We start from the raw sequence: 25,433 nt of genomic DNA on the forward strand, positions 1-25,433 counted from the left end.
TCTGCCTAATGGACCCAGGGAACCCATGGGTTAATGGCTGCTAAAGCATAAAAATCTTATACTTACCTGTTCTCCTGTTGTTGTTGACATCGGGGGGTCATCTCCCGGCAGCATATTAGCACTTTCTGCTTAGGTTAAGCAGCCTGACTAGAGCCACCTGATTGGTGCACGCTGTGCAGTCACGTGATGCCGAAGAGCCAATCAGGTGGCTCTAATCAGCAGCGCTGCTTAACCTAAGCAGAAAGTGCTAGTATGCCTCCCGGCAGGCAGTCTTCTTCCTCCAGCAGCCGCGCCGCTCCGGGATCGCGCGCATGCGCAGTGGAGAGGTGCCCTCTGACAGGAGTCAGGACGGGCCGCGTCTCCACTGCGCATGCTCAGCACTCCGGAGTTCAGCCAGGACGGACGGGCCGCCCACAGCAAGCACTGCTTGTGACGTGCTTGCTGTGGCGGTCCGTCCGTTGACCTCGGAAGTTCCTGACGGACGGACCAGAGCAGGAAGCGGTCTTTTTGACTGCTCCTGCTCTGCTTTAAAGGCACAGAAGAAGATGCCGGCTGGAGGGGACATGCCTGGCGATCGGGCCAGGCCAGGCAAGGTGAGTACAATTTTTTTTATTTCATGTCAGAACCCCTTTAAGAAAGCTTACGTATCATCCGTATCCACCGTGCCCTGGCCACACTTAACAACCCAAATCTGCCAAGAGACATTGTCCTCAAACTCCATTATGGCGCGATGAGCGACCAGATACCAGCAGCTGCAAAAAATCTGACCGTGCTCCTGGGGCTTCCGAGGTCTGTCCAGATCTATGCGGATATTGCCCCAATCACTCTGGCTAAAAGAAGAAGTCTGAGACCTCTCACTCAAGTTTTACAAAGAGCTAATATCCATTATATATGGAACTTCCCCTTCACATTGAACGTGAAGATCATCCAGCAAATATATTATTTCTGAATCCTGGAAGAAGGAAGATGTGCTTTGGTGGAAGAAAGAATTCCCCTCGATTCTCCGAATGTCGTGACACCCAGAGGCCAGCGGCCAATGAGAACCTGGTCAATGACTGTATCTCCATGCCAAGATCGGCCCTCCCAGTGATGTGGAGCTCCATTCAACTACGGGACATTACGGTACTCTTCCATATGTAACACAGCATCACCTGGGGTGGGGAATTACATGGAGGGGGCTGTAATTTTGGACTTTATTCATCTACTAGTCTTTACAAAGCATCTCTCTGACCCCCCAAGAGACATTTTAAGACATTCCTTATCACTGGGGGCCACCCTGGGCGATTAGCTGTTCAAGTGCTATTCTGAAACGTCCCTGGACGTGGTGGGTGTCTCACATATTATGGGGAACGCGCCTGACGTCTGGACCACTCTGCGTTTACAAGCCCAATACATTGTGGCTATGTTTCTGTTAGTTGTAAGTTTTCCCAGCTATGTGTTTTTATCTAAGGTAACATCCACATGTAAGCACTATGTCTATCTCCTCCGATATGTAGGATCTTCTAGACAAGCTCCCTGTGGAAGGGCTGTAATTCCTAGATCAGGGCCTTCTAGGCCTCGAATGGGTAGAAACCATGGAGACTCTCATCCAAGAACTGAGATATAATAATAAACAATCAGCAAAATGGTAGTTATCCTATCTCATAAAGTTAAGGGGTTTAATGTGCCTCTACAAAGACGCAAAGCTCTGGCCCAATATTTGAAATTTAAACCAGACATTATTTGCCTACAGGAGACTCACTTCTCCTCCTCACCCCCAGTACTCTAAAATATATTCCTCAACAGCCCCTAAGAAACACCAGAGGGTTACTATCCTCATTATAACTTTCTCCTCCTGATCGTCACCCATATGGAAGCTGATCCACAGGGCAGATTCCTTATTCTGCAGGGCTCTCTCTATGATAATAAAGTAACGATAGTTAACTCCTACGCTCCTACCACAAATTCACATAAACTCTTTTCCATGGCAGCCAATAAACTCCGAAACATTCCAGATACTCACATTTATTGGATAGGAGATTTCAATATGGTGCGGTCCCTCTCTATAGATTGTTCTTACTCGGGTCTTGATAGACTATGTCCAGCTCAGCGAGTCTCATTGAGGGCCGCACTGGTGGATTTGGCAATAGCGGATGTGTGGAGGGAGTATCATGGAGCAAGAAGGAATTACACCTTCTCTCTGCCCAAGCCTTACTCACGCATAGATTAGATCCTCGTATCCCCTTTGATTCTGCCGGCACTGGTTCAGGCCAGAAATATCCCATGTGTCTGGTCAGACCATGATATAGTTATATTGCACTTCCTGGATCAACTTTCACACACTCACACTCTGCAAGATGGAGACTTAATGAACCTCTTTTAAAAAATCCAGTGTCTTATTCCTAAATTAATGACCAACTCAAAACCTACTTAGATACGAATGTCATCCCCAACTCACAACCGGTTTGGGTCTGGTTAGCACATAAAGAATACATGAGGGGACAGATCATTAATATCGCGTCACACATTAAGCTAGAGAGAGCTGGGAACATAGTAAACCTGGAGCGCGGTTGGACATCCTGGAGCGAGCGAACCAACAGCTCTCCAGCTTAGCCCAGATTAAAGAAATAAGAGATGTTAAGCTTTAGTTGAATCTCCTCTACACATCCCAGGCCGAGAGGGCCCTCCAGTGGACGAAAGCCTGTTACTACTGACTGGCTAATAAACCTGATAAGCTGTTAGCCACAAAGCTTAGGCAAAGAGAGAGATTCACAGTTTACTCTATCCGATCCAACAACGGGAACTACACCTCAAATACCCACACAATTGCGCAGACATTTCGAGATTTCTATAGCTCCGTCTATAAATATAAACCACAGAGGAACCCACTAGCATCACAGTCCTTCTTGGACGAGATCTCCCTACCGCAACTAGACCCAAATCAACAATTGATTTAATCTAAACCATTGGGGTGGAGGAGGTAGAAGAAACCATAAAAAAAACCTAAAGCTAGGCAAAGCCCCAAGGCCTGATGGGCTGACTACCCTCTACTATAAAAAGTTTGCAGAGTCCCTTATCGATCCCCTGGTTCATCTGTACAATGACCTCTTATTAGGAATACATATACCTGAGGAGTTCTTAGATGCTCATATAATAGTAATTCCTAAACCCAATAAGGACCACACCACCCCAAAGAATAACCACCCCATTTCCCTCTAAAACCTGGATTATAAAATTTTACTAGTATTTTTGCCAACTGGATGAATAAATATCTTCCCTCCGTGATCCACAAGGACCATGGTGGGTTTTATACCTGCACGACAAGCCCCTGATAATGTTAGAATAATTCTGAACCTTGTCCACATCGCACAATCCCAAAATTCACCACTGCTTCTTCTAGCACTCGATATAGAATAGGCATTGGATAGCCTGTCATGGGACTATCTATTTACTGATTTAGATAGGATGGGTGTGGGAGGTCACCTGAGGCTCGCCTAACACGCATGCTGCATTAGCTGAGGGACAGACCTGCTGGAATTCAGGGAAAACGATAGCGTAGGGTAGAGGTTGTGATTAGGCAGGGATCCTTGCTCCAAGAACCCAACAGTCCTTTCTAGGAGTACAACTCCTCTCATTGTGTGCATCAGCAGTTTGGCTGGCTGGGAGCAGCAGTGCGCACAAAGTATTCTCAAGCATCCCAGTTGTATACTGCATACTGTTACCGGTTTTATCCAGTATACTGCTAGTGGTGTACAGAGAGTAGATAGGAAGTAACAAAACTCCTATCATTTTTTTATTTTTTGGGGGGCTTTAAGCATACGCTATATACCCCTGTGTGCGTCCTGTCAATCCACGCTATCTAACAACAGCATGCTATTACCGTTTACGGTGCATATTTTGGTCTATACGTGTACGCAAAATAACTCGCAGTTTGAGTTGCATTTTGACCAAGTGCATTGTACAATATGATAAAGACTAGGGCTAGGGGGCGAGGTCAAGGATGTGAGCGTTCGAATGAGGGTGTGGGCAGAGGCCGAGGTCCCGGGTGGGGTGAAACAGTGCCTGCTGCGGAAGGATTAGTAGAGCGCATCTATGCTTCATTTAACATTTTGCAGGTCCGCGTGGTAGATCATTATTAAAAGCAAAACAGTGCGATCAGGTCATGACGTAAATAGCGGATAACGCGTCCAGTAATAACACCCAGTTAGTTACATGCAGTCCACTCACGCTAGCCAAGGGACTGGACCTCTAAATCCTCAGGCTGATCCTCCTTCCTCCCAACCTGGTTACTCTGGGAAAAGGAGAGATTCAGAACAGGCATACTCCCAGGAACTGTTCTCGGGTCCCTGCCCTGAGTCGGAAAAGATGGTTCATCAGCCACCTGAGAAGTTTGTCGTGACCGATGCCCAAAATTTGGACCCTTCACAGACTCAGGATGATGAGGGTGGGGACTCCCAAGTAGTGTCTCAAGAGCTATTTGTGGATGATGATGATGAGACACAGTTGTCTGTCAGTGAGGTTGTTGTTAGGGCAGTAAATCTGAGGAAGGAGCAGACTGAGGATTCAGAGGAAGAGCTTGTGGATGATGAAGTGACTGACCCCACCTGAGTTGGAAAGCCTACTGAAGACAGCGCTTCAGAGAGGGAGGCAAGTGCAGCACCAAAACAGGTTGGAAGAGGCAGTGGGGCGGCCAGAGGGAGAAGCAGGGCCACAGCAAGTAATCCCCCAACTGTTCCCCACAACACCTCCTCGTGGCAAGCTCCCGTGCAGAGGGCTAGGTGTTCGAAGGTCTGGAGGTTTTTCAATGAGAGCGCGGACAACCAACGAACAGTGGTGGGCAACCTGTGCTGCACCAAGATCAGCAGGGGAGCCACCACTACCAGCCTGACCACCACCAGCATGCGCAGGCATATAATGGCTAAGCACCCGATGAGGTGGAATGAAGGCCATTCACCGCCTGCGGGTCACACTGTAGGCCTCTTCCCCTATGTTACATCCTGCCACAGAGATGCAATCCCCCTCCCAGAACGCAGGCAAGAGCATCTCCCGGCCTGCACCCACCCCTTCACCTCCACGGTCCTCCGCTGCCTCCACTAATGTGTTCCTTCGCAGCGTTCAGCTGTCCATATGTCCATAACCCAAGCATTAGAGCGCAAGCGGAAATATGCGTCCACCCACCCGCATGCACAATCGCTAAATGTGTATATCTACAAACTACTGATCCTGGAGATGCTGTCATATAGGCTGGTAGAAACGGAGGCTTTCCGCAACCTCATGGTGGCGGCCGTCCCTCGCTACTCGGTCCCCAGTTACCAATATTTTTCCCGCTGCGCCGTCCCGGCCCTACACCAGCATTTGTCACGGAATATAAACCGTGTCCTCACCAACGCGGTTACTGGGAAGGACCACTTAACCACCAACACATGGACAAGTGCTGGCGGGCTGAGACATAACATCTCCCTGACGGCACATTGGGTTAACCTGGTGGGGGCTGGGACCGAGTCTGACGATGGGTCCGCTCACGTGCTACCCACACCGAAGATTGCGGGTCCTACCTCGGTCATGGTTTCTCTGGCTTATTTTGCCACCTCCTCAATACCCCCTCTGCTCTGCTCCTCCTCCTCCACCTCTCCATCTGTCCCGTCTTCACCATCTGTGAGCACGTCTCCTTCAGTCAGTAGCTCGAGGCGCTGCAGCACTGCTATGGGGAAGCGTCAACAGGCCGTGCTGAAACTACTCAGCTTGGTGACAAGAGGCACACCTCCCAAGAGCTGTTACAGGGTTTGACCTAGCAGACAGATCTGTGGCTTTTGCCGTTGAACCTCCAACCAGGCATGGTCGTGTGTGATAATGGCCGTAACCTTGTGGTGGCTGTGCAGCTTGGCAGACTAACATATGTGCCATGCCTGGCACACATGTTCAATCGGGTGATATGAGGGTGGTCTAGTCAGACCACCCGCATATCTGTTTCTCAGCACGTATAGGAGGAGGAGAAGTGGGAAGAGATTGCTGCCCACACTGCAGAGTGTACCCATGGGAATTATCACGGATAAGCGTAGCCGCCTGTCAACTGACAGCACCGACAGGTCTACACTCATTAGGATGAACAAAGCCTGGATTTCCCCTGACCTTTCTTCTCCACCAGTGGAAAGCAGCATAATATAAAGTATCTTTAAGCTGGAACTGGAGAACCATGCACCCTCTATTCCTCCAAAAAAGGGAAGAAGTAGCTTGAACTATCCTTTTCTGATTTTCTCCCTCCTCCTCCTAAACCAGCATGTCAGCATGCTCTGTAAAAACTATTTTTTTACGGAGGGCTGCCTACAGGCTCAGTTAGCAAATTAAGCAAGTATGAACTCTATTTTTAAAAAAATTTTCAGGGTTTCACCTGCACTCTGGGTAAACAACTTTTTCAGAGGTACACCTATACTCTTGGTACACAAATTTTTCCGGGGTTCGCCTATACGCTTGGTACACAGATGTTTCAGGGGTTCGCCTATACTCTTGGTAAAGCAATTGTTTCTGGGGTTCGCCTATACTCTTGGTACACAAATGTTTCAGGGGTTCGCCTATACTCTTGGTAAAGCAATTGTTTCAGGGTTTCGCCTATAGTCTTGGTACATGTTTCAGGGGTTCACCTATAGTCTTGGTCCACATGTTTTAGGGGTTCGACTATAGTCTTGGGACATGTTTCAGGGCTTTGCCTATAGTCTTGGTACACAAATCATTCAGGGGTTCACCTATACTCTTGCTCAACAAATGTTTCAGGGGTTCGCCTATACTCTTGCTCAACAAATGTTTCAGGGGTTCGCCTATACTCTTGGTAAACTAATGTTTCAGGGGTTCACCTATACTCCTGGTAAACAATTACCCTGCACTCTCGCTCCACAGATCTTTCAGGTTCTCACCTGCAATGTTGGTAAAAAAAAAATTCTATTTAAAATGGGTTGCTTTCTTCATAAACAATGTAGAAGTACTGGCCTCTGAGTCCCCACTATGCTGGCGTTTGTTGTGGCTAATGAAATGCTGCGACGGAGGTGACATGAGATAGCACTTACAATTATACATTAATTTGTCTGCGATATGTCAGCTATAAAGCACAACTTTAAAAGGGTCACCCGGTGTACGGAAACGTATCCCAGCGCGGTAACCATCTTTGGCCACTAATTTCTTAAAGGTTCATGTTGTCCTTCCCCGGGGCACTGGTTAACAAGCCCCTCGTGGAGATATATATTTTTTTCTATTTGCACCACTTCCTCAACTGGCAGAGGCGTCGTTGTGTACCCGGACGCTTGGAGGAGGTGCCCACATCGGACGGCCACCCGCCAGCTACCGCGGGCAGATCAGCAGAGTGGGGACCCAGGGACTCCGTGGCTGTGTCCCAAAGAAAGTCGTCAGAAGGGCGGCTACGGTGCATTGACTCCAGTGTGCACATCCCCACTCCTTCTTGGCACTTTGAGAAAATAGGTCAAGACCACTAGCTCTCCGCCAGTACTCCTGGACAAAGGCGGGTGGACCTGAACCCCCAGGACGAGAGGAAAGGGCCGCTCCTCTTTCATATGCCGCTCCGTGCAGGGGCGGCGTTGGACCGTCCTACGGCGTCGTGAAGCTCCCGTCGGCGAAGTACGCGAAGGGGTGCACCTTACCCTGTCTGGGATGTGGACAGATGGATGCAGCGCTGGGAAAAATTTTCAGTACGCTGTGGACGCATCCTCGTGCCTGCGTCTTGGTGGGGAGTGGACAGCAATGCCAGAATGTAACACAGGAGAAGAGGCAGTGGTGTCACCCGCAGGCAGTGATTGGCCTTTGTTGCACCTAGTGTGGTGCTTAGCTAAGGTGTGCCAGCATGTGTGCCTTGCTGATTATGGTCTGTCCCAACTAAATTGTTAGGGGGTTGACCGCCAGGCTCTTGCCCACAATTTGGCTTAATAGTGTGACCTGAGAGCCTAAGATGCATCCATACATGCTGCCCCTGTTGTTCCCTATGAGTTTCTGTGGTGTTTCCATCACTTTCTGATGTTTTCAGGCGATTCGCACAACCTTCCCCATGAGGAGCATGGGTCACCTTCAAAAATGTTCGAGAGTCCCATTGACTTCAATGTGGTTCGTTATTTGAAACGAGCTCTTGAGCATTACGAAAAAGTTTGACTCGAGTAACAAGCACCCGAGCATTTTGGTGCTTGCTCATCTCTAATCATAACACCACATCATACTTCATTCCATACACCTCCTAAATACCATACCAATATCCTACCAAGCATTATTATCACCAGTGCCACACTTTTTACATCCATACTTTCACAAAATTCATTTTTTCTTTCCATTCCCTCACCATCCCATTCTCAGGTCCTGACCTTAGTATCTAACAGTCCCTCTCCGTTCTCCATTCCCATTATCCAGCACAGTCGTTTGACTCATAGCAGCACAATGAAGGCATGCTGCACTCTGTAGCCACAACCTGCAAGCAGTAAATGCAAAGTGGAGGAGGGGCTGGTGGGGATAGTTTGGGGTTCGGGGGCAGCATGAGCCAAGGCACCTCTCCAGCCCTGCACCGCCGCCTGATACTGTAGCAGTAGGGCTGGTGGAGCAGAGATCTTCTGCAGCCGCATTCTCTTGCTAACGCTTGATACAGCAGCCGTCCGCCGTGCAGTCGCTGACTAGCATCACTGTATGACCGGAATGCTTACATGTCAGCTATTAGTAATTGAGTATTGCTGATCTGTAGGCCTTCTGATTATACACTGACTTTACTCAACAACCGTGAAGTGAGTGGCTCTACTAATACAACTAGCTCAGTTTTCTGCCTGTCCAGCACCTTCCTCCCTCCCAGCTACAATCCTGCTAAATACATCCATTACCTGGTGATGGGAGCGGCTGGCGGGTCTCCATCATAATGACCTTGAACAGATCCTTGTGTCCTTCTAAATACTTCCACTCCTCCATGGAGAAATAGACAGCGACACCCAGACACCTTATAGGAACCTGACAACACAATATACAGTCATCACCCAGAAGCCTCCAGTACTGTTACTGTATAATATCCCAACATTCCCTGCAGCGTCACCTCTCCAGTCAGCAGCTCAATCATCTTGTTGGTGAGTTCTAGAATCTTCTGTACATTGATGTCCTCATGTATCAGGGGGTGAGGTGGGGGCCCCGTGATTGGGCTCAGGGGTCTTCCCAATCCATCACACACAGGGGCCCGACAGTTATCACTAGATGTCTTCTTCACTACTGTGTAATCCTGTGTATGGGGAGAAATTAATAAATATCACTACAGACATTTCCAGAGTCCATCACCTCTCCAGTGACATCATGTTATTACCATAGATAGAATGATGTAATGTGACATCATCAGAATCTCCCACCTCCCCAGTGACATCATCTGTTATTACCATAGATAAGTATGATATAATGTGACATAATCAGAATCTCTCACCTCCCCAATCAGCTGGAAGAGTATCTCTAGGGTGAGATTTAATACACTTTTTTCCTTCTTGTTTCTGTCCTTCTCCATCTTTGATGAAGCAGTCATGTAGGGTCCTAAATGGAAAGAATATAAACCGGTGTAAAAAAAATAAATATAAAAAAATCACAAAAAAGACATTATAACTGTCTTTTGAGATAATAAGAGGAAACATTTATAAGTGTTTTCTTATTACTTATAATTGCTTCACAACCCCTGTGTCTTTCCTGGTTGCTGCTGACCAGGACATGTGACTGCTGCAGCCAATCACTGGCTATAAAAGGTCTCTGCTGTGGGAAGTGATTGGCTGCAGCAGTCACATGTCCTGGTAAGCAGCAACCAGGAAAGACACAGGGGTTGTGAAGTAATCTGAATGGTCTCCCCCTTCCCTGTCCAACGTACAGCCAAGCGCAGAACAGTGATAACTTGTCCCCCCCCCTCGTAGACCCCAGCAGAGAGCTGTCACTCTGAGTAACCCTTGAGTGACTGATCCTAGCCTGCACTGCACTCTTCTCTACATCCTTCTTATTCCTCTTTCCTCAGTCTGCTGAATCCCGTCTCCATCCCCGGCACACAGGCAATCTGCGACACTGATACGAGGCTGACCTTATAGACAGAGCATACAAGTCATGGGAGGAGGCCATGCTGTGTAATAATGTGCAGTTATTGGAGCTGAAGCATTACTGGGGAGGGGGCTACCACTGAGAGATGATGTACAAGTGAATGCAGAGTAAGTAGACAGAGGACATCACTGCTACAATAGGTCAGGAATGCAGGTGTCCAGTGTCACAGTGAACTCCCAGTGCACAGAGATGGCAGGAGTGAGCGTACAAGTGTGCAGGAGGATATATACCAGTTTGTGGTCCTCCAGCATCACTGAGGATAAAAACAAGCATTTATTAGAACTTCTGGCTACAAACATAGGACCGCCATCCAAAGAGAAGATCCATGTGGGCACTTCATCAGTGCTGGAGAACTACATAGGGCTCATTCCGACAGGCGTTCTGTTGTTCCCCTCCCATCACCTTTATTATTGTAGATTATATTACTATTATAATAAAATATTAACCCCCTGTCTACCCTACAACATCAAACTCTGACACTACTCTGGAGAAGTTAGTGACATTAGTATAAAACATTTTTTTCCTATTTTCTTTTGTCTGAGACCGGGGTGTATACTATAGTCAAGTGTGTCTAATAGTCTAAAAATATGGTAAATACCAGAGGCGTAGCTGGGTTTCCTGCACCCAGGGTAAAAGCATTGTGCAGCCCCACATCTGAATCTTGCTTGCTGAGCCTCTCCCACTAGTAATTAATAATGGATGGTAACTCATTATGTTGCTTACATTTTTCAGTAAGTTACAGCAAATAACAATGCTGGTAAATCACTAAATGTAGCAGTAAAAGATAATTTTATTAATATGCCCTATAGAGTAAAATACAAGCACTAAATGAGGGTAATAATACCAAAAACTGCATAATAGACCCCCCTGGTGCATCCAGTACTACCATGTATAATTGGAGCAGCTGCCCCAAAAAGAGCAAATATAACCCCCTTCCTTTCCCCTGTACTAGTAATAATATAATAGTACAGTATGAAGTACTGCTCATTGAAAGAAAGGGTGGGGGAAGGAAAGACAATCAAGCACAAGATCTTCCTATAGGACAATCTTCTCACTCCCGACACAGCGTCACTTTCTCTCCCCCCCCCCCCTCCTTCCCGCACCTACCTGTCATCACCCTAGCTCTCTCTCACTGCGCTGGACAGTCCCACTACCCCCACTACACATGCTTCACAATGAAGGCATGCTGCACTCTGTAGATACAACCTAGCAGCTCTTACCGGTGATGCCGGATCCCTTCTCCTCCGGGCCTGAAAGCACTAAATGCAAAGAAAGAGCTGGTGGTGATAGTTTGGGGGTCTAGGACAGCATGGGCCAAGGCACCTCTCCAGCCCTGCACCGCCGCCTGATACTGTAGCAGTAGGGCTGGTGGAGCAGAGATCTTCTGTAGCCATATTCTCTTGCTACCGCTTGATACAGCAGCCGTCCGCCGTGCAGTCGCTGACTAACATCACTGTAGGACCGGGATGCTTACATATCAGCGATTAAATGTGTATTGCTGATATGTAGGCCTACTGATTATACACTGACTTTAATCAACAACTGTGTAGTTAGTGGCTTCACTAATCCAACTAGCACAGTGTCCTGCCTGCCCAGCACCTTCCTGCCTACAAGCACCAGGGGCACATGCCCCACTCCCCCCAGCTACAATCCTGCTAAATATATCCATTACCTGGTGATGGGAGCGGCTGGCGGGTCTCCATCATGGCCTCCTTGTACAGATCCTTGTGTCCTTCTAAATACTCCCACTCCTCCATGGAGAAATAGACAGCGACATCCTGACACCTTATAGGAACCTGACAACACAATATACAGTCATTACCCAGAAGCCTCCAGTGCTGTTACTGTATAATGTCCCAGCATTCCCTGCAGCGTCACCTCTCTAGTCAGCAGCTCAATCATCTTGTTGGTGAGTTCAAGAATCTTCTGCACATTGATGTCCTCATTTATCAGGGGGTGAAGTGGGGGAGCCATAATTGGGCTCAGGGATCTTCCCCATCCATCACACACAGGGCCCAGACAGCCATCACTAGAGGTCTTCTTCACTACTGTGTAATCCTATATATGGGGAGACATTAATAAATATCACTACAGACATTTCCAGAGTCCATCACCTCTCCAGTGACATCATCTGTAATTACCATAGATAAGAATGATGTAATCAGGCATCATCAGAATCTCTCCCCCCTCTAGTGACATCATCTGTTATTACCATAGATGAGAATGATGTGACATCATCAGAATCTCTCCCCCATCTAGTGACATCATCTGTAATTACCACAGATAAGAATGATGTATTGTGACATCATCAGAATCTCTCACCTCCCCAGTAAGCTGGAAGAGTATCTCTAGGGTGAGATTTAATACACTTTCAGCCATCTTGTTTCTGTCCTTCTCCATCTTTGATGAATCAGTCATGTAGGACCTGAATGGAAACAATATGAAACAATGTAAAAAAAACATTATAAATTTACTGGTGGTAATAAGGGGAAACATTCGTGTTTTTTTCCATTGCTTAAAAATGCTTCACAACCCGTGTCCTTCCTGGTTGCTGCTGACCAGGACATGTGACTGCCGCAGCCAATCACTGGCTATAAAAGGTCTCTGCTGTGGGCAGTGATTGGCTGCAGCAGTCACATGTCCTGGTCAGCAGCAACCAGGAAGGACACAGGGGTAATGAAGCAATTCATGGGAAAACACCTTTAAGATGATATTAAAGAGAAGCTGTTTTGTGAGTTTTATGAACTACAGGCAACACAAAACCCCGACAGGGTTCTCCTCACCCGGATCAATTGGACTGATAAGCGACCCAGGCAGGGAGAAGTCGGCAGCGACCGCCCCACTGACTCATCTCCAAGTTCAGAGCTGCTTTTTACTGTGTTTTTTCTCAAGCGCTGCAGTGTTTTAGAGCACAATATAGATGTCTGCAACGTACATGCGAGTTTTCTTGTGGATTTCTGCAATTGAAAAAAAAAATTCTAAAAAAACATCTGTATAAAAAAGCCACCAAAATAACTTGTAAAGAAACATATGAAGTTTATGGCTTAGGGAAGGACTTGGGGAATTTAGATAACTGTAAACGTAACTAGAGCAACAAGTGTCAGGCAGCTGCTGTCAAGGCAAATAGGATAATGGGGTGCATCAAAATAGGTCTACGGACACATGAGGAGAGGATTGTTCTTCTTCTTTACAAGTCGCTCAAGCTCTGACATGTCCTTCTTGAGTCAATACTATAGACTATATACACACATGGAATATAGTCTATAGTATTGACTCAAGAAAGACATGACAGAGCTTGAGCGGGTTCAACAACGGGCAAGTAAAGTAATAATTGGGGGGGGCAGTGACTGATGTTGGAGGATGCTTAGCTCTTCTCTGCCAGACCTAACAGCATGTAATCAGCACTACAGGCAGTGGAAACCTGGGATTCACACAACAGGACCTGCCTAACATCTCCTGACATCGCTGGCACCAGTTGTGATGGTCAGAGGTAAGAAGAAGAGCCCTCTGAAGCTCACAAAGTTCTTCCCTGCCAGCAGGGAAATCCAACATGGCGCCGGCAGACAGAGAGCAGACAGGGAAACGGCCTCCTCTAGTAAACTCCACAGAATTGTAGGCTGTGAGGGATTCCCCTCTGCTGGAGGATTCCCTCCCTGCGCTGCCATCATCATCCAGCAGTCCACCATCTACAGCAGCTCTCTCAGAGCCTGTAATGGGCGCTGCTGAGCAGGAAAAGGCTAAGGGGAGCGCTGAGAGGAAATCTCAGCATTAACCCCTTCACTGCCTGCCACTCCATACTCTGCAGAGAATTACAGTGAAACCCCTTCTAACACAACCCCAGTAAAACATAAGACCTATTACAGGTACCAGATACGATCGCATTACAGACCGGGCGCACAGGCTTCTGAGCCTTAATCACTGCCCAGGTCCACAACAAGGGAGGTCATCACACGTATCCATGTTTAGCACATTAAAGAGTAAATAACGTCTGTCGCCAGGTGATCCCCTACAGTCCCCGATCGCTTTCACAATATTTTACTGTTTGCTGACCTCTGCACCCACTTTTCTACGTCGGAGGGCATTCAGACCTTTTTCTGTAAAACTTATTATCAATAAAAACTGTGCTAAAATTATGCACAAACAAGAAGCGCTTGAGCTCTGCAGGAATCGGGACCTTACACCACATAATAATATGGTTGTGTAACAAAGCTCTCTGGCCTTCTATGGACACATCCACCACCAAACCCCAATCTGCCCTTGTATTTTATATTTGGTCTTTGCAACACCCGATGGTTGGAGTAGTCCCGGTGTAGTTGGCTGTTGGTCGGCGACACTGGTGAAACGCACCACGAAACAGGACAAAGCGCAGAGTCTAGATATGGACCTTATGTCGGAGAAGGCGGTATATAATCAAAATCCGGGTTACAAGTCTAAGGATCAAGGCAGGCAAGTCCTGCAAACAGGTTCAAGGGTCGGTACACAGTAGCCCAAGATCAGAATAGCTAGCTGAGAACAGGAAACAAACACCACTGATTTTCTGGCAAGGAGCAAGTTTCCCAGCTCAGGTTAAATAGCCCTGCAGCTTGGCTGAGAGCAAGGAGAAGGGTTAACTCAGGCAATACTGGTGGAAAGCACACAGCACTGCAGAGGAGTAACTTCAGCAGTGCTGATAGAAAGTAAAAGAGCAGTTCATGCAGAAGAGACAGTGTGATGCCCGCATCTGCCCGCAACAGCAGGGGGGGGGGGGGGGGCGGCAGACCCAGGCAGACCCCTTCTCCTCCTGCCAGTTCTTAGTAAAAATTTTTGTAGAAGGGGAGCACTGATATTTTCTAAAGACTAATGAGGGACTCTTCCAGTTTGTCTGCCTACCTTTTGGGCTACATGGGGCACCGACTACGTTCCAAAGAATGATGGATAGCATCCTGAGACCTCACCGTCGGTATGCCTCTGCCTAGCTGGATGACATCATTATATTTAGCAACGACTGGGAGAGTCACTTGGCAAAAGTACAGGCAGTAGTTAATTCCCTCAGGGATGCAGGGTTAACGGCAAACCCCAAGAAGTGTACGTTGGGAGTGGAAGAAGCACGTTATTTGGGGTACATAATAGGACGAGGAGTTATTAAGCCCCAAATTAATAAGGTAGAGGCCATCCAAAACTGGCCCCAACCATTGACCAAGAAACAGGTGAGGGCGTTTCTAGGGATTGTAGGCTACTACCACAGGTTCATCCCTAACTTCGTCACCATAGCAGCGCCCTTGACAGAGCTAACAAAGGGAAGAAGTTCCACCATGATCAAGTGGAATAACGAGCCCGAGCAGGCATTTCGAAAGTTAAAGACAGCCTTGTGTAGAGAGCCGGTCTTAATTACTCCCGACTTCAGCAAAACATTTGTAGTACAGACAGATGCGTCTGATGTAGGTGTGGGGGCTGTCGTTTCCCAAGCAGTTAGAGGCGAGGAGCACCCAGACACCTATATTAGTAGGAAACTTACCCCCGCAGAGAGAAATTATAGCATTGTGGAACGAGAGTGTCTGGCGATAAAGTGGGCTTTAGAGTCCCTACGGTACTATCTGCTTGGACAACATTTCAGATTGGTGACAGACCACTCCCCTCTCACCTGGATGAGTCAGGCCAAAGAGCGAAACGCTCGGGTGACGAGGTGGTTCCTTACTTTACAAAACTTTAAATTTGATGTAGCGCACAGGGCTGGCAAGCTACAAGGAAATGCCGATGCGTTGTCCCGAACCCACTGCTTGAGTAGTAAAAGTGTTCGCCCCTATGGGTTCGAGCAGAGGGGGAGGGTATGTGAGGTACTGAGGGGCGTAGTGGTGGATGGTCGCAACGTCGCCCCTCGGTTCCGGTATTACGCATAAGGGGGCTGGAGGAGGGTCACGTCCCACTATTGGGACGTGGGAAAACCAGGAGTGTAATGTGGAGATCTGTTCTTTAAAAATCCGGGCCTGTTTTTTATTGGAATGGATGTCAGGTTGGTAGTGGGGCCATCCATTCCACTTCCTCCACTACAGGGTGTGGGCGAGGTCAATCAGCCCAGGGGCTGAGACTGAGCCAGAATGGGGCATATAAAAGGTAGCAGATGCACAGACACAGGGGGGAACTAAGATGGCTGCTGAACCCGGGCAGCCTGTGTGACCGGCTGGAGTCAGGAGCCTGCCTTGCGCTGCACTTACCAAGAGCGACCTGGTCAGGCCGGGACGGCCTGAGAGCTGTATGTTTGGACTATAATTTTTGTTTGCCTGAAGCTAAGGCTGGACTTTTGTTTTCTGTTATAAAATAAACGCAGGTCACGCCTGCTTTTGGACTACAGATGCTGGTTTTCCGTCTCTGATTGCCGCCAACCCGCACGCTACTGAGCTGTCCTCCCACAATAGGTAAGGACCAAGTAGGGTTCGTTCCCGGATGACAAGCTCCAGACAGCATACGTCAAATCACCCACCTCATCTACATGTGTCACACAGAATAGTGACCGGTGACATCAGATAGTGGTGACGGTAGTGACAGAATAGTGACCGGTGACATCAGATAGTGGTGACAGTAGTGACATAATAGTGACCGGTGACATCAGATAGTGGTGACAGTAGTGACAAAATAGTGACCGGTGACATCAGATAGTGGTGACGGTAGTGACAGAATAGTGACCGGTGACATCAGATAGTGGTGACAGTAGTGACATAATAGTGACCGGTGACATCAGATAGTGGTGACAGTAGTGACAAAATAGTGACCGGTGACATCAGATAGTGGTGACAGTAGTGACAAAATAGTGACCGGTGACATCAGATAGTGGTGACAGTAGTGACAAAATAGTGACCGGTGACATCAGATAGTGGTGACAGTAGTGACATAATAGTGACCGGTGACATCAGATAGTGGTGACAGTAGTGACAAAATAGTGACCGGTGACATCAGATAGTGGTGACAGTAGTGACAAAATAGTGACCGGTGACATCAGATAGTGGTGACAGTAGTGACAGAATAGTGACAGGTGACATCAGATAGTGGTGACAGTAGTGACAGAATAGTGACCGGTGACATCAGATAGTGGTGACGGTAGTGACAGAATAGTGACCGGTGACATCAGATAGTGGTGACAGTAGTGACATAATAGTGACTGGTGACATCAGATAGTGGTGACAGTAGTGACAGAATAGTGACCGGTGACATCAGATAGTGGTGACAGTAGTGACAGAATAGTGACCGGTGACATCAGATAGTGGTGACAGTAGTGACAGAATAGTGACAGGTGACATAAGATAGTGGTGACAGTAGTGACAGAATAGTGACCGGTGACATCAGATAGTGGTGACAGTAGTGACAGAATAGTGACAGGTGACATCAGATAGTGGTGACAGTAGTGACAGAATAGTGACCGGTGACATCAGATAGCAGTGAGGGTAGTGACAGAATAGTGACCGGTGACATCAGATAGTTGTGACAGTAGTGACAGAATAGTGACCGGTGACATCAGATAGTGGTGACAGTAGTGACAGAATAGTGACAGAAGACATCAGATAGTGGTGACAGAATAGTGACCGGTGACATCAGATAGTGGAGACAGTAGTGACATAATAGTGACCGGTGACATCAGATAGTGGTGACGGTAGTGACATAATAGTGACACGTGACATCAGATAGTGGTGACGGTAGTGATATAACAGTGACCGGTGACATCACACACGTCTTCTATGGTCTAGATGGTGGATAGAGTTATGTCGCTCACCGCCGGATCCTCCGTGTTGCTCCCTACAATGTCTGCGTTCGCTCCGGACGTTCCGCAGGTTTTTCTCCTCTTCTACAACTTCTGACTTGCAGTGAATGTAATAAACAATGGCGCTGCTCTCCATAGACGGCGCCTCCCTGTGTGGGAGACTCACACGACCTACAGATGACAACGTGCCGCCTTCTTCCTGTCACTGCAGAAAGCCCCTGAGCTGCCGTCTGTCGGAGATCCCTCAGTGGACCCCTTCCTCACAGCTCCTATAGGACTCAGTGGCCAGTGCAGGGTTACAGTGATTAACCCTTAAACTCCTAATTGTCCCCCCTGCTGTGTGAGGAGCACATGTCACCTCTCAGGCAGTGAAAGAGTTACAGCTGGTAACTTCCAGCAGCGACTCCCATCATCCACTAGGGGGCGCCGGCTCCTTCATGAGGACCCATCTTACAACCTGCTGATGCCAGAAGGTCTCACAACCCTACTATACCTCCACTGGGGGTAGATGCTGGAATGGAGGGGCTCATGGGTGCTCTGAAAACAGGAAGTCACATGGTCTGAGGTCACATGACTGTAAGGGGAGGGGTTTACTAATAATGCCTTCTGTGGAGAGAGGAGAAGAGGAAGTTGCTGGGAGGGCTGTACGTAAAATGCAGGAAGACTTGGTCTTGTTGGCCCCAGGATTCCTTTTTCTCTGTGTGAGGATGCTGCCCCCTCCTGGTCAGAGGGTCCCAGTCCTTCACCCCTCAGGATTCCTCTTTCTCTGTGTGAGGATGCTGCCCCCTCCTGGTCAGAACATCTGGTTCTTAAACGCCCACGATTCCTCTTCCTCTCTGTCGATACTGCCCCCTCTTGATCCGAGGGTCCTGGTCCGTCACCCAACAGGATTTCTCTACCTCTGTGTGAGGATGCTGCCCCCTCCAGGTCAGAGGGTCCCGGTCCTTCACCCAACAGGATTTCTCCTTCTCAGTGTGAGGATGCTGCCCCCTTCTGGTCACAGGATTTCGGTCCTTCACCCCCCCAGGATTTCTCTTCCCCTGTGTGGGGATGCTGCCCCCTCCAGGTCAGAGGGTCCCGGTCCTTCACCCAACAGGATTTCTCCTTCTCAGTGTGAGGATGCTGCCCCCTTCTGGTCACAGGATTTCGGTCCTTCACCCCCCAGGATTTCTCTTCCCCTGTGTGAGGATGCTGCCCCCTCCAGGTCAGAGGGTCCCGGTCCTTCACCCAACAGGATTTCTCCTTCTCAGTGTGAGGATGCTGCCCCCTTCTGGTCACAGGATTTCGGTCCTTCACCCCCCAGGATTTCTCTTCCCCTGTGTGGGGATGCTGCCCCCTCCTAGTCAGAGGGTCCCGGTTCTTTACCAGCCAAGATTTCTCTTCCTCTGTGTGAGGATGCTGCCCCCTCCTGGTCGGTTTGTCTCGCTTCTTCACCCCACAGGATTTCTCTACCTCTGTGTGAGGATGCTGCCCCCTCCTGGTCAGAGGGTTCCAGTCCTCCACCGCACAGGATTTCTCCTTCTCAGTATGAGGATGCTGCCCTCTCCTGGTCAGTGGGTCCCGGTCCTTCTCCCCCAGGATTTCAATTCCTCAATGTAAGGATTCTGCCCCCTCCTAGTCAGAGAGTACCAGTCCTTCACCCCAAAGGATTTCTCGTTCTCAGTGTGAGGATGCTGCCCTCTCCTGGTCAGAGTGCCCTGGTCCTTCACCCAACAGGATTTCTCCTTCTCAGTGTGAGGATGCTGCCCCCTTCTGGTCACAGGATTTCGGTCCTTCACCCCCCCAGGATTTCTCTTCCCCTGTGTGGGGATGCTGCCCCCTCCAGGTCAGAGGGTCCCGGTCCTTCACCCAACAGGATTTCTCCTTCTCAGTGTGAGGATGCTGCCCCCTTCTGGTCACAGGATTTCGGTCCTTCACCCCCCAGGATTTCTCTTCCCCTGTGTGGGGATGCTGCCCCCTCCTAGTCAGAGGGTCCCGGTTCTTTACCAGCCAAGATTTCTCTTCCTCTGTGTGAGGATGCTGCCCCCTCCTGGTCGGTTTGTCTCGCTTCTTCACCCCACAGGATTTCTCTACCTCTGTGTGAGGATGCTGCCCCCTCCTGGTCAGAGGGTTCCAGTCCTCCACCGCACAGGATTTCTCCTTCTCAGTATGAGGATGCTGCCCTCTCCTGGTCAGTGGGTCCCGGTCCTTCTCCCCCAGGATTTCAATTCCTCAATGTAAGGATTCTGCCCCCTCCTAGTCAGAGAGTACCAGTCCTTCACCCCAAAGGATTTCTCGTTCTCAGTGTGAGGATGCTGCCCTCTCCTGGTCAGAGTGCCCCTGTCCTTGACCCCCTGGATTTATCTTCCTCTGAGTGGGGATGCTGCCCCCTCCTGGTCAGAGGGCCCCTGTCCTTGACCCCCCAGGATTTCTCTTCCTCTGAGTGGGGATGCTGCCCCCACCTGGTCCGTCACCCCAAAGGATTTCTCTTCCTCTGTGTGAAGATGCTGTCCCCTCCTGGTAGGAGTTTCCCGGTCCTTCACCCAACAGGATTTCTCCTTCTCAGTGTGAGGATGCTGCCCCCTCCTGGTCTCAGGGTCGAGGTCCTTTATCCCACCAGGATTTCTCTTTCTCTGTGTGAGGATGCTGCCCCTCCTGGTCAGAGGCTCCCGGTCCTTCACCTAACAGGATCTCTTCTTCTCAGTGTGAGGATGCTGCCCCCTCCTGGTCACAGGCTCCAAGTCCTTCACCCACCAGGATTTCTCTTTCTCTGTGGGAGGATGCTGCCCCCTCCTGGTCTTAGGGTTCTGGTCCTTCATCGCTCGAGGATTTCTCTTCCTCTGTGTTGATGCTGCCGCCTACTGGTCGGAGGGTCCCGGTACTTCACCCCCAGGATTTCTCTTCCTCTGTGTGAGGATATTGCCCCCTCCTCGTTAGATGGTACCAGTCCTTCACCCCGCAGGATTTCTCTTCCTCTATGTGAGGATGCTTCCCTGCTCCTGGTCAGAGCGTCCCTGTCCTTCGTCCCCCAGGATTTCTCTCCCTTTGTGTGAGAATGCTTCCCCCTCCTGGTCGGAAGGTCCTGTTCCATAACCCCCCAGGATTTCTCTTCCCCTGTGGTGGGATACTGCCCTCTCCTGGTCGGAGGGTCCTGGTCCTTCACCACCCAGTATTTCTCTTCCTCTGTGTGGGGATGCTGCCCCCTCCTGATCGGAGGGTCCCGGTACTTCACCCCCTGGATTTATCTTCCTCTGTGTGAGGATGCTGCCCTCTCCTGGTCAGGGGGTCCCGGTCCTTCACCCCACAGGATTTCCCTCCCTCTGTGTGAGAATGCTTCCCTCTTCTGGTCGGAAGGTCCTGGTCCATAACCCCACAGGATTTCTCTACCCCTGTGTGGGGATGCTGCCTTCTCCTTGTCATAAGGTGCCAGTCTGTCAACCCCCAGGATTCCTCTTCCTCTGTGTGAGGATTCTGCCCCCTTCTGGTTAGAGGGTTCCGGTCTTTCGCACCACAGGATTTCTCCTTCTCAGTGTGAGGATGCTGCCCTCTCCTGGTCAGAGGGTCCCGGTCCTTCACCGCCCAGGATTCGTCTTCCTTTGTGTGAGGATGCTGCCCCCTCCAGGTTGGAGGGTCCCGTTTCTTAACCCCCTGGATTTCTCCTCCTCTGTGTAAGTATGCTCCTCTCTTCTGATCAGAGGGTCCCAGTCCTTCATCCTTCTAGAATTTCTCTTCCTCTGTGTCGATGCTGCGCCCTACTGGTCGGTGGGTCCCGGTTCTTCACCCTCCAGGATTTCTCCTCTGTGTGATGATACTACCCCCTCCTGGTCAGAGGATTCCAGTCCCTCACCCCACAGGATTTCTCCTTCTCAGTGTGAAGGTGTTGCTCTCTCCTGGCCAGAGGGTCCTGGTCCTTCACCCCCCAGGATTCCTCTTTCTCTGTGTGGGGATGCTGCGCCCTCCTCGTCAGATCATCTGGTTCTTCAACGCCCACGATTCCTCTTCCTCTATGTGAGGATGCCGCCCCCTCTTGGTCCGAGGGTCCTGGTCCTTTACCCCTCGGGATTTCTCCTTCTAAGTGTGAGGATGCTGCCCCCTCCTGGTCAGAGGGTCCCGGTCCTTCACCTTCCAGGATTCCTCTTCCCCGGTGTGGGGATGCTGCCGTTGCCGTTTTTACGCGCCGTAAAATCGCCCGTGCGAACGAATACATTGGAAACCAACGCCTCAGATGGTCACGTTTATACGATTGGGCGCAAAGACGCGCCGTTTATGCGCTCGTGTGAACGCACCCTATGGTAGTGATATAGACCATGCTGGTGTTAGGGAAATTCAATCGTTTCATCAATATGCTGCGAGGCTCCAAATTAGAGGTGGTTATGGCGGCCACCGTGAGAAAGCAATGGACACAGACATCATGACCGTGTCTAAAAACAATCTACCTTTATTACAAAACATCTTTTTGCATATAGTATTTTTAAAGGAGAGTGGTCTATTGTCAATATGTGTACATTTCAGCCAGTCATGTGCTTTTTAGAGATGAGCGAACGCGTTCGTCCGAGCTTGATATTCGTGCGAATATTAGGGTGTTCGGGATGTTCGTTATTCGTAACGAACACCATGCGGTGTTCTGGTAAATTAAACTTTCTTCCCTGAGACGTTAGCGCTTTTTTTTTGGCCAATATAAAGACAGGGAAGGCATTACAACTTCCCCCTGCAACGTTTAAGCCCTATACCACCCCCCTGCTGTGAGTGGCTGGGGAGATAAGGTGTCACCCGAGTATTGAAATCTGCCCCTCCCGCTGCTCGCTATGGATGCATTCTATATGCGCTCAATGGGGCCAGCGGCAGCAGCGCTGACCCCATTGAGAACATATAGAAGACAAATCCTTCTTCTCTGGCACAGCTGTAACAGCTGTAGCAGAGAAGAACGATGTTTGCCCATTGAATTCAATGGAGCGGCAATACAGCATGTTCCACTGAATGCAATGGGCTGCCGGCGATCGCAGGATGAATGGTCGGAAAGGGGTTAAATATATAACCCCTTTCCTGCAATTCATCCAGAAATGTGTTACACTAAAAATATATACCGGCGTATAAGGCGACCGGGCGTATAAGACGACCCCCCAACTGTCACCTTATACGCCGGTAATACAGTGGAGCAAAGAATAAAAATCATTACTTACGTTTTTAGATGATCTGCGGCGCTCCTGCAGGCTGTCACTCCCTCCTAATCCACGGCAGAGTATTGCTTTCTCCACGAAAGACTTTAAATCCCTGCCTCCAGAAGCACACGTGCCTTCAGCCAATCACAGCCAATGACAATGATGTCATTGAATGGCTGTGATTGGCTGTGTTTCTGGAGGCGGGGATTTCAAGGCTTGAAATCCCCGCCTCCAGAAACACAGCCTATCACAGCCATTCAATGACATCATTGTCATTGGCTGTGATTGGCTGAAGGCACGTGTCTTCCTGGAGGCAGGGATTTAAAGCCTTTCATAGAGAAAGCTTGTCTGCCGTGGATTAGGAGGGAGTGACAGCCTGCAGGAGCGCCGCAGATCATCTAAAAACGTAAGTAATGCTTTTTATTCTTTGCTCCACTGTATTACCGGCGTATAAGGTGACAGTTGGGGGGTCGTCTTATACGCCCGGTCGCCTTATACGCCGGTATATATTTTTAGTGTAACACATTTCTGGATGAATTGCAGGAAAGGGGTTATATATTTAACCCCTTTCCGACCATTCATCCTGCGATCGCCGGCAGCCCATTGCATTCAGTGGAAAATGCTGTATTGCCGCTCCATTGAATTCAATGGGCAAACATCGTTCTTCTCTGCTACAGCTGTTACAGCTGTGCCAGAGGAGGACGATCTTTATGCTGACAGTGGGGGGGGGGGGGCACTCTTGCCGCTACTGTGGCTTAATAGTGGGACCTGTGAACTTGAGATGCAGCCCACCATGTAGCCCCTCGCCTGCCCTATCCGTCACTGTGTCATTCCCATCACTTTCCTGAATTGCCCAGATTTTCACACATGAAAACCTTAGCGAGCATCGGCGAAATACAAAAATGTTCTGGTCGCCCATTGACTTCAATGGGGTTCGTTGTTCGAAACGAACCCTCGAGCATCACGGGAAGTTCGTTCCGAATAACGAACACCCGAACATTTTGGTGTTCGCTCATCTCTAGTGCTTTTACATAGATAGCAGTTAAACATTAAAGGGGTTGTCCCGAGGCAGCAAGTGGGTCTATACACTTCTGTATGGCCATAATAATGCACTTTGTAATATACATTGTGCATTAATTATGAGCCACACAGAAGTTATAAAAAGTTTTTTACTTACCTGCTCCGTTGCTAGCGTCCTCGTCTCCATGGTGCCGACTAATTTTTGGCCTCCGATGGCCAAATTAGCCGCGCTTGCGCAGTCCGGGTCTTCAGCAGTCTTCTATGGAGCCGCTCGTGCAGAATGCAGGCTCCGTGTAGCTCCGCCCCGTCACGTGCCGATTCCAGCCAATCAGGAGGCTGGAATCGGCAGTGGACCGCACAGAAGAGCTGCGGTCCACGAAGACAGAGGATCCCGGCGGCCATCTTCAGCGGTAAGTATTGAAGTCACCGGAGCGCGGGGATTAAGGTAAGCGCTCCGGTAAACTTTCTTTACTTCCCTGCATCGGGGTTGTCTCGCGCCGAACGGGGGGGGGGGTTGAAAAAAAAAAAAACCCGTTTCGGCGCGGGACAACCCCTTTAAGGCATTGTCTTTACTGGACACTATTGCACACTGACCTTTGAACAGTGCAACAGAAGATAAGGAAGATTGTAAGATATATTCTAAGTGCTATTCTCTATTTCTAATTCCTGTAACAATGCAATCTTGTCATGCAAACAACACATAAATATCAAAGATGTTCATAGGAGACAGGATGAAATATATATGTACATGTTTTAGGCCCATAGCCTTCAGAAGCGTATATCAAAGATGTTCATAGGAGACAAAAAAAAAATAATAATTATATATATATATAGGTTTTAGGCTCATAGTCTTCACACCGGTATAATCTTGATACCACCTGTATAAAAATATATCTGTTCAGCTATATGTTATGCAGTATAACTTACATCATCTATACACATATATATTTTGTGAGATGCACAGATTATATATTTTGTGATGGCGGTATTGAGCCCATGGAATCCCCATCTTTCCTTCACCTAGATATGGGGTAGCACCTCATAATACGGCACAGTACACATGTACATATCGACACATCCCTGACCATCTGACTACTAACTAACATATCGCATTTACTCTCTCTAACATAGGCCTGGTGCTTGAAACAGAGAGCAAAAGTCCATCAGCTTTATCCATCCAGGTTGCTGAAAACGCCCATTTATTTCAATGGGAGACACACAGCTGAAAATGGCCAAGAATAGAACATGCAACGCGTTGGAAACGCTGCGTTTTAAGCCTTGTGTGAGCTGCGCCATTGAAACTAATGGGAGCGTTGTACAGCGTTTAGCGCAGCACTAAACGCTGTACAAAAGACGCCCGTGTGAGGGAGGCCTTAGAGAACTGGTGATGAGGCAGGCAGTCACACTTATATATCCACACCGTAATATTATAAATGTGAAAGTAACTGTCTGACTGTTTGTTACCTTTTCACGGCTAA

At 48.9% G+C, this 25,433-nt stretch overlaps 2 protein-coding genes across 3 annotated transcripts in view; both read right to left on the reverse strand.

Moving 5' to 3' along the window:
• The window catches only part of LOC136627324 (zinc finger protein 585A-like), a 525,937-nt gene that overhangs the window by 87,150 nt on the left and 413,354 nt on the right, over nt 1-25,433 (reverse strand). For both annotated transcript variants that reach the window (XM_066602330.1, XM_066602329.1), the window contains exons 3-4: nt 9,419-9,522; nt 9,044-9,223 (exon numbers count right to left, since the gene is read on the reverse strand). In XM_066602330.1, the coding sequence (XP_066458427.1) occupies nt 9,044-9,223; nt 9,419-9,522 (284 nt within the window). The remainder of the gene's footprint in view (nt 1-9,043; nt 9,224-9,418; nt 9,523-25,433) is intronic.
• On the reverse strand, nt 11,855-18,345 carry LOC136627157 (oocyte zinc finger protein XlCOF29-like). Its single transcript, XM_066602092.1, has 5 exons — nt 18,291-18,345; nt 12,852-13,025; nt 12,391-12,493; nt 11,930-12,126; nt 11,855-11,864 (listed from the first exon to the last, which is right to left on the reverse strand). The coding sequence occupies exons 3-5, from the start codon at nt 12,484-12,486 to the stop codon at nt 11,855-11,857; spliced, it is 303 nt and encodes a 100-aa protein (XP_066458189.1). The 5' UTR covers nt 12,487-12,493; nt 12,852-13,025; nt 18,291-18,345.

The sequence above is a fragment of the Eleutherodactylus coqui genome, chromosome 5, assembly GCF_035609145.1.
Source record: "Eleutherodactylus coqui strain aEleCoq1 chromosome 5, aEleCoq1.hap1, whole genome shotgun sequence".
NCBI lineage: Eukaryota > Metazoa > Chordata > Amphibia > Anura > Eleutherodactylidae > Eleutherodactylus > Eleutherodactylus coqui.